Source organism: Crassostrea angulata, chromosome 4 (assembly GCF_025612915.1).
Source record: "Crassostrea angulata isolate pt1a10 chromosome 4, ASM2561291v2, whole genome shotgun sequence".
In the NCBI taxonomy this organism is placed as follows: Eukaryota; Metazoa; Mollusca; class Bivalvia; order Ostreida; family Ostreidae; genus Magallana; species Magallana angulata.
Genome location: NC_069114.1, coordinates 46,671,061 through 46,685,203, shown reverse-complemented (window position 1 = coordinate 46,685,203; position 14,143 = coordinate 46,671,061). Strand labels below are relative to the sequence as shown.

The 14,143-nt window shown below is 35.4% G+C and overlaps 1 protein-coding gene across 2 annotated transcripts; it reads left to right on the top strand.

The window, feature by feature from the left end:
- Nucleotides 1–4,469: 4,469 nt before the first annotated feature.
- Nucleotides 4,470–13,424, top strand: LOC128180924 (bromodomain-containing protein 8-like). Of its 2 annotated transcripts, none has more exons than XM_052849129.1 (20): nt 4,470–4,559; nt 4,863–4,956; nt 5,363–5,432; nt 5,953–6,002; nt 6,527–6,646; nt 7,085–7,165; nt 7,569–7,669; nt 8,007–8,083; nt 8,389–8,553; nt 8,921–9,065; nt 9,295–9,417; nt 9,883–9,980; nt 10,375–10,522; nt 10,606–10,655; nt 10,848–11,011; nt 11,203–11,283; nt 11,828–11,896; nt 12,049–12,226; nt 12,550–12,633; nt 13,154–13,424. In XM_052849129.1, exons 1-20 carry the CDS (start codon nt 4,547–4,549, stop codon nt 13,244–13,246), a joined length of 2,004 nt encoding a protein of 667 aa, XP_052705089.1. In that variant the 5' UTR covers nt 4,470–4,546; the 3' UTR covers nt 13,247–13,424. The 2 variants fall into 2 exon arrangements, with proteins under 2 accessions (XP_052705089.1, XP_052705088.1); XM_052849128.1 differs by having other exon boundaries at nt 4,471–4,559; nt 8,921–9,068.
- Nucleotides 13,425–14,143: the final 719 nt, after the last annotated feature.

The window sequence follows — 14,143 nt, the reverse complement described above, 5'->3', positions numbered from 1 at the left end:
ATAAAAACAAAATAATTTCTTAAAGTATGTCAAACTTACGATATCATAGCATGGATGCAATTTCGATAGACACGGTTGTTGGAACGTTCATTAGTTTTTTAGGAGCTTGAAAAAAGAAGAAGCGATTTCTGTCATTATAGATCATAATGCAACCTTTTTTCAAGGCCCATTCCAAAGGAAAAAATAAAATAAATAAAATAAAATTCATAGGCACCTGACGTCATATATTTTTCGTATGAAATTACCATTTACCTAATAATACATTAGAAAAATATATAACGTCAGGTACCTGTGATATAATTATATATATTACAATATCCGATAGTGTGCATTTCTGTTTTTGTATATAATTAATTCTATGTTTAAATCAAGACCCTAGTATCAAGATACCGGCCTAATTGTCGGTGTTCTTTTCAAACAATAACCCTTTCTTATTAGTTCTTAGTTCTATACACAGTACGGTAAGATGTATGTTCATTGATATTTTAATAGTAATTTTGTTATGAATACATAAGACTTGTATAGAAAACCTAACTGCATGGCTGAGCAAATAATAAAGAGGTCCACAGTGGTTTTTGACATATCACCAATTAATCAATATCTAGAATAATACCATAAACAGTGACGTAACTACTTAATCCATACACGTCACAAGCCGTCGGCGTGGATGGCTAAATCATTGCCCGTCTGTGGTTGACTTCCAGCTCTGCACTGCTCTTCTTCATTATAACCATTCTCAGCTGCTGTTGACGGTCTTTGAATCCCTACTCGCCTGTCCTTTCCTTTGATTGCCATGGCTGTCATTGTTCTCCAGGTAGACTGGGCCGGGAATCCTCTACAGCCAAGGTAAACTGAGTCGGGAATCCACTACAGCCGGATAATCTACAGCCCAAGGTGACAGGGTCGGGAATCCTCTACAGCCAATGTAAATAGGGCCGGGAAGCCTCTACAGCCAAGATAGACTGGGCCGGGAATCCTCTACAGCCAAGGTAAATAGGGCCGGGAAGCCTCTACAGCCAATTAGGTAGACTGGGTCAGGAATCCCCTACAGCCAAGGTAGAATGGGTCGGGGATCCCCTACAGCCAAGGTAGAATGGGCCGAGAATCCTTAAGCCAAGGTAGACTGGGCCGAGAATCCTTAAACCAAGATAGACTGGGCCGGGAATCCTCTACAGCCAAGGTAGACTGGGCCGGAAATCCTCTACAGCCAAGGTAAACTGAGTCGGGAATCCTCTACAGCCGGATAATCTACAGCCCAAGGTGACAGGGTCGGGAATCCCCTACAGCCATGGTAAATAGGGCCGGGAAGCCTCTACAGCCAAGATAGACTGGGCCGGGAATCCTCTACGGCCAAGGTAACCTGACCGGGAATCCTCTACAGTCAAGGTAGAATGAGTCGGGAATCCTCTACAGCCAAGGTAGACTGGGTCGGGAATCCCCTACAGCCAAGGTAGACTGGGCCGGGAATCCTGTACAGCCTAGGTAAACTTGGCCGGGAATCCTGTACAGCGTAGATACACTGGGCCGGGAATCCGCTACAGCCTAGGAAGACTGGGTCGGGAATCCCGTTCAGCCTAGGTAGACTGGGCGGGGATTCCTCTACAGCCTAGGTAACCTGGCCGGAAATCCCCTACAGCCGAGGTAGAATGGGTCGGGAATCCCCTACAGCCTTGTAGACCTGGCCAGGAATCCCCTACAGCCTAGGTAGACTGGGTCGGGAATCCCCTACAGCCAAGGTAGACTGGACCGGGAATCCTCTACAGCCAAGGTAGACTGGGCCGGGAATCCTCTACAGCCTAGGTAGACTGGGCCGGGAATCATCTACAGCCAAGATAGACTGGGTCGGGAAACCTCTACTGCCTAGGTAGACTGGGTTGGGAATCCTCTACAGCCATTCTCCACGGGGATTACCCATTAACTCAATCTTTTGCGACTGATGTCGTCTGCCAGACCTTTGTACTTTGCTTTCTCTCTCTAGAAGGCATAATATGGAGGTGTTCCGTACCACCTTAAGATCCAGTATACTAGTACTTTGAAAAATAAGCTATCGTTATGAAGTAATATATAAAGAAATCGTATCTCAAATTTCTAAAATCTGTAGGCTCCTTTCATTAACTAAATCTTAGGTATAGTTTCATTTCAACATCAATATGTACCGTATGTGCCTGATTATGAAAAACATCTATTTTTTATAACTTTGAAATAGATTTCTGAACAGTGAAAGATGACTGTCTTAGCGAGAACCTTAAGGGAATTGTTTATGTTGGGAGGGGGGCTGTATAATTTTTTTTGTCTCATTGGTTCTAGGCTTAACCATTTTTGATTTCAACTGAACAACTGATCAATTTTAAGAGAATACTAATAACCCTTTTGTCTCATAAGATCTGACAAACAGTATATTTGAATCTACGCGCTCGGATACATGCAGTGGTTTACTTTATAAAAGTACATTTGAATTCTTCTTTAATTTAATTGACATTTAAAACGAATAACCAAACAGTCTCTCCTTTGTACATGTTTTATTTACTGCTCATGCTGGTTATAAATTCGAACGTTTTGACGTCAAGTATACTCTGACTTTAAAAAAAATCTATACATGAAAAATGAAAATATTGATGAAATCTGCATCCCGCTGTTTTGGGTATTACAATGATGAAAGAGTAGAAGTGCTCTGGATTACAAACACGTGGAGAGGGTTCACAAAGACTTGCTACACATTGTACAGGTATCGACTTTAGGTACTTTTGATACTATAAATGAAGAAATAAAAAAATGCATGTAACTTTGTAAATTTGATATAGATTATAAGGGCCTAGTCCTCTGTCGAAGAAGTAACTTTTAGATAATCTAATAATCTTAACAACTCAAATTTTGTTTTATCTGATTATAAACTATATTGAAATGGAACAAAAGATATGCCTATTTTTCTTGATCAACTGAAACACTGTATTGTACATCAACCTTTATATTAAAAACAAGAGGCCCACAGGCCTTGACGGTCACCTGAGTACCATGGCCCTTAGATGGACCTGTCAGGGAGTCTCATGTCAGCATTTTAAGATTCATTTTGGAGTCTAAATCCTAATTTGACACTCTTTTTTATTTTACGTTTGCAAACATTAATTCATAAAAGGGGGAGGAGAATTTTAGGGAATTTTACAATCAAAGAAGAGGGCATTATGGACACAATTAAAATGTATTTTGTCTATGTCCCACGACAGTGGAAGTACAGAAATTGATAAAATATATTTTTAAATTATATACATTTTTTTTACTATATGGCCATGTTCGCTCTACCCAAGGGCCAGTCATTGCAAACAAGCGTATTCAAATACGATCTAACAGTTAAAGTAGACAATGCCCTGACTGAGGGGACATGCATTTTAATTTTAATTTTTAATTAAAATTTAGATAGAGTGCTTCATGGACATCATAACCATGCATGTAGTTTTTTCCCATATGTGTGAGAGTAGAGAAAATTTTGAAAATTTGACTCTTTCTTTTGCATATTTGGCTCCACCTGTGAGGCCCCTGGGTGGTAAGGTAATGTATGTCACAATTCATAATCCCCTTATCCTAGAGATGCTGCAAACCAAAAATGATAACAATGAGTTCTTTGTGACTCAGATGACCTATAGTCAGTCCCAAGTTATTGCTTCCATCGCTTTTTGATGATTTTTAATAAAATTACACATATATGTGAAAGAAATACAGTTGAAATCGTTAAAAGTGAATATATCCAAGATATCTTCATTGAACAATTATTCCTTTCCACTCAGAAAAATTCACAGGAACGAAAACAGATTCCTTACGGGGATTTATAATGGGGAATGTTTACATCTTTTCTCCATTCGGAATACACTCGGAATACATCGCACAATTTTTTAACGTTATCATCCGGGCTTATTAATGGCTGTTGCAATGCAAAATCTCCGTAGACTTTCAATTTCGGGAATTGTATTGAAACCTGAAGCGGTAGAGGGGGCGTTTCAAAACAGATAATCTGGACATTTTTTATATTAGTGGATGAACGTAGTTTGAGCACAAAGGTATTTATTATTATTGAAATATCATGCAAAAAGTGGTGGAAGCAAAAACTCTGGACAGAGTATAGATACCTTATTCCTAAAAGCTTAATTTTCTTAAATGCCCCTATATTTTTTTCATGCACAAGAAAGGGGAGGGGGGCGCAGGCCCTCTAAATTTCAAAATTGTCTATAGAAATCTCTTTTATATATATCATTTCGTATATATGTTGCCCAAAAAATTTTCTTTAGTGTACCTCGTTCTGTTTCCCGTGCGCACTGGTTCTTCGAGCTCGCCTCGATCGCTCTTTTATACTGATATGTTATAAAACAAATATCTGTTTATGCATGTATTGGGGTTTTGCCAATTTCTGTAACTGTGTTTGTGCCAATAAAATATGTGTTTTTGTATATTCAGTATTAATATTTTCCGGAAATAAAATATTTGCCCGTGTAAATTTTTTCCGATAAATATTTTGAGCGCGCATTATTTCCCGTTAAAATTGGGGGAAAACAGAAGAATGGCTTTGCCGAGTAAGTAATGATTCTTTGATCTTAGTCATTGCAAACAAGAGTATTCAAATAAAAAGTTTAAGTGGACCATGTTATCACTGAAACAGATTGCTATGATTTTTGTAAATCTGTTAAAAAGACACGTCTTTCATTATCTCATAATTGAGTTATCGCCCTTGAATGCTTCCAGAAACTGTGATGAATTATAATGTAACTGTGTAATAGAGGCCTATATTGATTACGCCTTTGATTGAATGCTGTTTAAAACTTTCATGCTATTGTCTGTTATATTTTGATGTAGTCACAGTGTATTTGACTTTTCAGAATACAAAATAGGAAATGTGCCTTTAGACAAATGGTCCATCAAAGAGAGACTTGCCCTTGCTTGCTCTGTTTTTAGAAGCGGAGATCAAAATTGGTAAGAGTTCATATTTTATTTCATTTAGTTTTTCTCGTCATTTTCATTACTGATAGAAAAAATCATACATATCTTTATCAATAAACTGTGGTAAATGTTAGTAGAGCTAAAAATTGCGATATACAAAACACACTATAACATAAACATTGTGTAATTGATACTGTCAACACTAGCTTAAGAAGTGAGAAAATGATTGTATTATATCTGTTAAGTAATAATTGAAAAGATATAAGTCTGTTTCTGCTTTTTATGTGCTTTTTTAGGTATGACAATCTTCTGAATTTTTGAATTTATTTATTGACAAGTTAATGCATTTTACAATGCGTTGTTTTTAAAACAAAGTATGGATATATTTTTTTGAATTAGCTAGAGACATTGATGTTAATTTTTTTTTCATTTTTTGAAGGGTATCTGTAAGCAGACAAATTAAATCTTATGGAGAGCCAAACAGACCACAGGAATGGTTCTCACAAAGGGTAACACAACTTTTAATTACTGACATAGGCCTTTACATAGGCACTGGCTGATGTTCAATCTTTTTATGTACTTTTTTGCATAATTAAATATTGGTTAAATAAAATATAACTTCATTCCCCAGTTCATTTTTTTGCACCAAAAATATTGAACAGATTTAAAGATTACTAAGATTATTAAGTACATGAAAGAACTAATATTGCCAAAAAAGTCATTGAAAATACTCTATTTACATGTACTTTATTTAATGTAAATCAATAACTTTTGCATGTTTTAAAACATACGGTTAGTCTTTGCTATTTACACATAGTCTTCAACAATGGTTCCATTTGATTTGAAACATATTAAAGATTTTGTATTTCTGTGCTATGCTAAATATAAATGTGTAATGGACTAGAATTACTACCTTATACATGAAATGTTGAATGTATGTTGTTGGCAGTATTTTTTCACAGCTTATAAAATCTCATTAATCATGAAATATTAAAATAAATACCATGTACCATTTTGTTTGAATTGCAGAATTGTGCCTTGCAATATGCTGATCTTTTGGAGAAAGTGGAAACACCAAAGTAAGATGATCACTATAATTCTGCATCACATACAAAGTATTTTGTGTTGTGAATATTGATGTGTCAAATATATTTTTTATACATATTGAGATTCCTACCTTTAAAAGGTATTTTGAATAACAAACAAGGGTTGAGTTAACCATTCAATGATTTATTAATCTTTTGTATTTACACATATGATAAATCAGTGATTATTCTTTCATTTATTTTAAGCACATGTCTATTCCGAAAATTACTCGAATACTAAAATATAATAATTAAAATCAACAACCAAGCATTCAAAAAGCGTTTGAAACCTGCAATCAGTTGAGCAACCTATCATAACTTAACAGCCAACTTTAACTCAGTAATCAATATATCAGGTACTGAGTAAACACAAACAAAAAAAGTGTAATGATATTATATAGAGTTTCTTGGAATGCCAGAATAAATATCAATCGAACCACCACTCGTTTCCACAAGAGAAAATAATTTGGTTATAGTTCAGCAGAAATAAGTGATGTTTATGTTCACTGTGTGTGTAGGAGGAAGGGTCGGGACCGGGCGGAGGTGGAGACCCCCAGCCAGCAGATCATGAGGAAGTTAACAATAGAGAGGATAGAGGAGCTAAAAAAGATAGTCATGGAGCAGGAACAGAACTACAAGTAATGGCCAACAGATCTCAAATACTGTGGTTTCATCATGCCAAGCACCTATTTTGTTGTTGACTTCATTGACAAAATAAAATGTTCATCTAAGTAAATATGTTGACAACATTTTGTAATGGAAATGATGATGCTATTGTCCACAATCGCACTTATCCTCAACAGTCAACACTGAGACTTTTTCTAAATCCCCCCCCCCCCAAATAATGCCAATGAATATTAATAAAACCACAATATATCATTGTCTGTAAGTTGATTCTGTTTTTTGTTTATATCTATCTTCCTGTTAATTATTATTGTCATGAACCACATTGATGTTTTAAGAAATTGCAAGTACATGGATATAAATGGAATCTTGAGGTGACGACCAATATGTATGTGTATAAAAATGTGTATCAGGGATCCTGAAACTCTTAATTGCTAATTACAATTTTGTAGGAAGCTAAAGAAAGATGTAGAAATGATTAAATCTGGTCAATGGGACGACAGACTGCCTGAGATTTACCAACAAATGTTGAGGTCAGTAAGATAGATATGTCATGTGTCCTTTGTAATGGCTACTGTTTCTAGAGTACAGCAAACCCCAGACTGGGTTTTACATTAAAACTTTTGATTTGTGACCAAATTAATAAATGCTTATTAACCGAAACTAATTCATGTTTCAGTTTAATGGCTGTGAAATATAATCATAGAATATCAAAATAGTTGTAAATTAATGGTTTTATATAAATTTAATTCAGAAAAAAGCATTCAGAGAGACTAAAAATATTTACAACTTTGTCATAAGTTCTTTCATAAAGTGCAGCCCTGGTTTCCATGTCTGAAAATATGGTTGCAGTTCGCTTGTAAAGGAAGCACCCAACTTTGAACATTTAAATGCTTGCTGTGTTGAATGAAGATACAGTGTATCTTTTTTTGTTAGTGAAAAGAAAGAAGCGGAGGAGGCAGCGAGGGAGGCCGAGATGTTGGGAACATCCACAGACTCCAGCCTCCCCGAGACCGGCCCAGCCTCTGTGGCTGAGAGTAAGATCAGTCGTGCTTTAAATTTATAACTTGTATGATGGTGCTCAGATCGTTACTGTTATATAAGGTTTAAAAGGAGTACTTCAGGGTATATTTTAAGTTCTGTTTGAACTATAACTATTAGTGATTCTTTAAATGATATCCTTAGTGATCTATGCACAAATTCATGTGGTTTTAAAATAATTTTTATAAGGTATTTTCTATGTTCTGGGGCTTATGTTCAATTCTTTTGATTATTTCTCAATAGATATAAATTCAGTTAAAATAAGACTACTTCAATTTTGGTTATGAAAAGTGTGATATCAAACATTTAGGATTTGAAAATTGCCTGTTACAGGTCAAACAGAGATGGAGACAGAGGAGGTGGGCCAAGACTCGGAAAACAAGGACATTGCTGTAGAAGTCAATGTAGTGGTAAGTCATCCTAATGAACGAAAATACAGAGAATTTATTTCTGTAGCGTTGAAAAAGACCAGTACTGGAATGTTGTTGTTCGATGTAGATGAAATTTTAAATTTTTAATATATTAAGATATTGAAATGAAATCGATGTACTAGATGAAATATTAGATTTTTAATATATTAAATGAAATTGACTTAAAAACTAAAACATAGATTACTGTAGAATGTTGTATGAACATCTGGTGGAATAGTGTATTACAAATAATGAAACAGGAGGAGTTATTCTTCAAATATTTTTTTAATGTGTTATTTTTGCAGACTGAAGAGAAACCCGACATACAGGAGCCCTTAAAGATAAAGATAGAAACAAATACCCCTGGGGTAGAGGACAAGCCCAAACCTAACCCCTCCCCCACACGGCTACTGACCACTCTTCTGTCCAGTAAGACCAGTAAGGTGGAGGATCTGAAAGAACTTAAAGAGGTGGGTATAGTCTTGTGTACTATACAAACAAGGACTAAACTGCTCAGAGGTGTTCTGTGCTTTTACTCAGGATTAAGCTTAATTTAATTTTTGAAAGCATGACCTAAAGTAAAAACAAAAGGATATGGAAACATTCCTAGTTTGTGAATTATTCTGTTTATTTATTTGGGAAGAATTGACTTTTTAGCTTTGTTACAGTTATGAATTTGTTTTACATAGCAAAAATTACATGTATGTTTCACAAAAAAATATGGAATTTTCATAACTTTATACTAGGAGTTGCTTGACTGATAAGATAATAGAATTATTTTGACCATTTTTTAATTCAAGTTGAATTTTATAAACATACCAAATGTTGTTATTTTAGAAAACAGAACAAGAACAGGCTAAAGCAGAAGCAGCAGTTGCTGCGGCATCCACTGCTGTTACCACGGTAACCGAGGCACCCGTCAAGAAAATAGAACAGCCAGAATCCTCAGGAGCTGTTTCAGCAATTGATCAAACTCCTTCCAGTAGTATAAAAAAATATTTGAATTTTTACAAATGATACATTTATTCCTATTTTAAAATTTAAAGTAAAAGGTTAAAAATTAATTTTTGATTTTGCATTTTCGTTTATTGTACATACTTCATATTCTTTTAGAAAGATAAAAAGTTTCTATTTTAAAATTTAAAGTCTCAGGCAAATGTGTACTAAATGAATTTCATGTATGTAATATTCTGTTAAATCTTCTATCCCAGCTGCCCCCACTTTGACAAAACTGCTCCACAAAGGGGGCCAGAGCAAATCTGTGGAGGAAGAGGACTCAATAAGGGGCGCCACAGACACCCCCAGCAGCAGTAACACCATCCCTGTGGACGAAGGTAAGAAATGGAAGGCAGGGGCCCACAGAGGGGAAAATACATCCCTTGTCAGATTTGTTTCTCTTCTTCTTCCTTTCATGCAGTATATCCATTCTTAAGGCCTTAAATCATTGACTTTATTTAAAAAAACCCCTCCCCCTCCAATTTTGATATTATTTGATATTATTTGATATACACTTTAACATGTGTGTGCTTCATAATCTTGAAAGTATTGACCCATTGAGGTTAAGCATATATAGTATATAAACAAGAATGCTTATTTCCTTTAAATTCTATCATGATGTCATTCAAAGGAGCAGATGATAATAGAAAGTATAGGGAACATTAAAGGTTTCTAAATCAATTGCAAAAGTACTTGTAATTCCTGCTTGTTTTAGTTAACATGTTTATACATTATCCCATGAAACATATTGTTAATGATGGCTTAGTCTGTGTTAAATAACTTTTTTCATACTTATGTTGTAGAAATAGTGGAGATAGAGGATATCAAAGAAGAGGAAGTTGAGGACCAGAGCGGAGGCGATCAGCAGAAAATCAAAGAGGAAGTTGTCAATGTCGAACAGGTCAGTCACTGTGTTCATTGGTGTATGAACCCAGTTCTTCTGGATCGACTCATTGAGGCTTAATTTCAAATTACTCCTCATGTGAAATCGGTTATGATTTTAAAACTGGAAATATTTAAATTGAGGACATAGCAAAGACGTTAAAGTTCAAAGAAATGGGATTTCAGGGATAACTGATTTTCTTGAATGACTAATCAAATTAAGTTATCAATAAGAGTGTAAATTTATGTGGGTGAAGATAATTGTAGAATCAACAAATTTTGAACACTTATAATAAAATGAGATACATGTATTTGTTCCATTTCTGATACATGTACATGTTCCTTTCTTTTCTCTTGTCTTTTCGCTGTAATCCATGAACATGTTTTTATCAGGCTATCTTGTGATTTAACAGGAGGAGAACCAAGAATCAACAGATACAGGCTTTGTTCAACTGGATGAGGAGATTTCTATAAAAGAGGAGCCGATGTCCCCTGCTAGTAGTGTGTCCTCAAAAGTCAGCGAGAGCGAGATAAAGGCAGGCAACAGGCGTAGTAGTCGAGGTAAGGGAGAGAAGTCGGGCAGCGTAGAATGGTGTTTCGGTGCATCAAGTGAAGGGAGGTTTACTTTTGTGTTTCATTTACAGGACGACAGTCTGGTAGGAGAAGAAGAACAAAGAGGTTAAAGAAACCTGCAGTAAGTGTTTTTGAATATGCTGTTTATTCTTTTTAAAAAATTAGAATATGTCATTCATATTATTCTTTTTACATGCCAATTACTATTGCATTTCCTTTTAAAAAAAACAAGCAAAATACTGTTTTACAAGATAAAAAGTTTTGATTAAAACCATTAGTGCTTGAAGTGAGTTCTTCCAAATTTTAATGATAGGGTGTTAAGGATGAGGAAAGCACATCAAGGTTGAGTGATGGTGACACAACGGAGGATGAAACAGCTCGTGAGAGTGATGACACATCTCTGTCTGGAAACATCACCAACGTGCCCACCCCCACACCATTCACTGAGTCCATTCCCAGCAGCCCGGTGTCTCACTGGTTCGTTAATTATCCTAAGCTCATGTACATGTACTTCAGTTGCTGAATTACAGAAACAGAATTGCACTTTGTGTTCAAACATGCTATAAGCTTTGTAAAGATAAGAATTTAAAAATTTGGAGGGGGGATGTTGTTGAAAAATATTTCACCTTAATGCATAATGGTGGTACATGCGTCTTTTTGTATTACAGTAGTGACACAGAAGATGAAAAAGCGTACAAGAACTGGAAGAAGTCCATTATGTTGGTCTGGCGATCAGCAGCCAATCACAAGTCAGTATGAATGACAAGTGGAACTTATGCATTATGTCAAACAGTATCATTTTATGAATATAGATTTGGAAACACAGGCTTATGCATCAAATAGGTTTTTAAGAGATGATATGTCCTATTTCTGGAGAAAAGTATATGTAAAGACCACCATGTATGCATTCTTCTTGCAATTAATTGATTATGTGAGAAAATATATTGTGAAAATCTCTTGAGTTATGAAACAAAATTCTATTGCCAAAAAAAAATGTGTTTCATACTGTTATGAAAGTCATCAATTTAGCAATAGTTAAAAAATAGCTAAAATGTTTGTACCTATTCTTGATTGAATGCAAATAAATCCAACAAAACCCAAATATGGAATATTTAGAAACACACTGCATGTATAAATATAATAAGGATAAGTTCTTATGAATCTATTGGAAAAAAGCCTGCATTCATGTTATATAAAAACTGTTTGACGTAGTAAACAATTAATTTACTTGAATGTGTACTCCTCCCTTTGTATGATGTTTCATTGTTGGTTTTTGTAAATCTGTTTTTTCAGATATGCTAATGTGTTCCTTCACCCTGTGACAAACGAAATAGCCCCCGGGTACACGACCATTGTTCACAGGTAACTCAAACTAGTCATAAAGTGAACTTTTATTTGAATACATGTACCTGCACACATAAAAATTCCAATCCACTTGTTTTTGAATCAATCAAATACTGATAATGAGGTTCAACAGACTGATCAGTGATTAGTTGGTGATTTCTCTCTCTCAGGCGGATGGATCTCAGTCAGATCAAGAAGAACATTGAGAGCGGTGCGATCCGGTCGACAGCCGAGTTCCAGCGAGATATGATGCTCATGTTTACCAACGCCATCATGTACAACAACTGTAACCATCGAGTCCACAAGATGGCCGTCGAGATGTACAATGACGTTCTACAACACATCGAGGTCAGGGTCGTTATGACACTGATAACGGACATACTTTTTATTCAAAACCACATATACATGTAGTATATTGATTTAAAATTACAGAATATCATTATTTAGTCTCATAAAAGTTGTGAATAGATTACTTGACAAATAACATGTAATTAAATCAAACTATCTCTAGGAAAACTTTAAGTCACTAGATCTTTAAACCACTCTCAATTTCTCTGTAAGATTGTTAGAAATAGAAATATTTGGGCTGGGAAGATTTAATGAGAAACATGCATTTAATAATTGTAAAGAGTCTGATTGAACTAACTGAATGACTCTGATTTCTTTTGCAGCAATATGTGAGTACACAGATCATGGTACAAACCACAGATACCAAGCTACTGAGGGGCTCCAGGCGGACAGATGCTAGTGACAAGGTCAGTCTCAATGTCATGTGTTTAAATGTTTGACAAGGTCAGATCTCAATGTCATGTGTTGATATGTTTGACAAGGTCAGAGTTCAATGTCATGTGTTTAAATGTTTGAAAAGGTCATATCTCAGATGCTTGACATTATGACATTATATATTCATACTGGTAATTAGAAATTACATACCCCCTACCTAATAATACACAAGGTACATATCACTGCCGTCTTCGATAAATAAAGGTATAAAATATATGTAACAATGTTTAAAGTCACTGGGATATGAACTTGAATGGTACATAAAATATTATAAGAATCCCTTTGAGTGTCACAGGATTTTGTTAGTTGACCAACCAAGTTAATGTCCCAGTGAAATTTTTATTTTTGCTGCTTAGTTCTTTAAAAAATGGTGGTTTGGACAAACAACCTTGAACATATCCAGGGTATTTAAAACATTCATGTTATGCAATATATAGAAGTATCTCTGAAATTAAATAACTATATTGCTAGTGTCCTTTTTGCCCTTTTTAGGAAGAAGATAGCAAAAGGAGACGCACATCATCTGAACAGCACGGGGAAGGTGGGAAAACCAAGAAAAGGAAAACAAGAGCTGACGACACGTAAAACAAAGTTTTGAAAAATTCCTGATCTAAAGTTTCCCAGACAGGGTCAGATTATTGACAGGAAATGATAGAGGAATGATAAACGCATCATTTTAAGGCTTGCTATTCATGTCATCTTATTTCTCATCTGTTCTAAATGTTGTAATGTCAAGATGAATAAAGCAACATTCAGAATCAAACGGATGTGGTTTTTCTCTGAAATAAGGTAATAATTATTGGGCACTTTTTATGATTTGATTGATTTTTAAGCTTTTTAAATGAACCAAATTGACAGTTATATCTTCTATATAAGCATTTTATATACATGTACAATAGAATAGTTAGTTAAAACCATGACCCCTGGATGACCCCGGGGTTTGGGAAAGAGTCCTTATGGCTATTCATAGTTATGCATAGGGGTCGGAACCGGGGGGGGGGTTTGCAAATGTAGACCTAAACATTAAGCACATAGCATCATAGAGGGTTAAGCCCCCCCCCCCCCCCACTTTTTATCGCCGAAAATATAGTTGTTCCTAAATTAGCCTTTAAAAATTGAGAAAGTTGGAGTAATAGGCATACCCCCCCCCCCCCCCCCCCCCCCCCCCCCCCCACGGATTATGAATTTCGTGATTTTGGGAAATAGGTTTTTTTCGCAATATTTCTGAGGATTAGTCTAGCCCCCCCACTTTCAATTTGCTTCCGACGCCAGTGTTATGTATAAGACTTAAGTCTCCTTCTAAAGACTTAAGCTTAAATAATATTTATTATGAAATAAGTTACTGAATAAAGTATACAGAATTGTTAAGTTTTATTTTTACCATGACCCCTGCTTAACAGAGAAGGGTCCTGAACAAAAGGAAAATTTGATATAGTAACAAGTGTTATAAATATTTTTTTTCAAACCATAGATTCTTGGGTA

What these genes read in the sequence shown, in the direction of transcription:
- LOC128180924 (XM_052849128.1), top strand. An exon ending in GAGAAAGTGGAAACACCAAA is followed by an intron (nt 6,003 to 6,526) that starts GTAAGATGATCA and finishes CTGTGTGTGTAG; the next exon opens with GAGGAAGGGTCGGGACCGGG. An exon ending in TACACGACCATTGTTCACAG is followed by an intron (nt 11,897 to 12,048) that starts GTAACTCAAACT and finishes TCTCTCTCTCAG; the next exon opens with GCGGATGGATCTCAGTCAGA.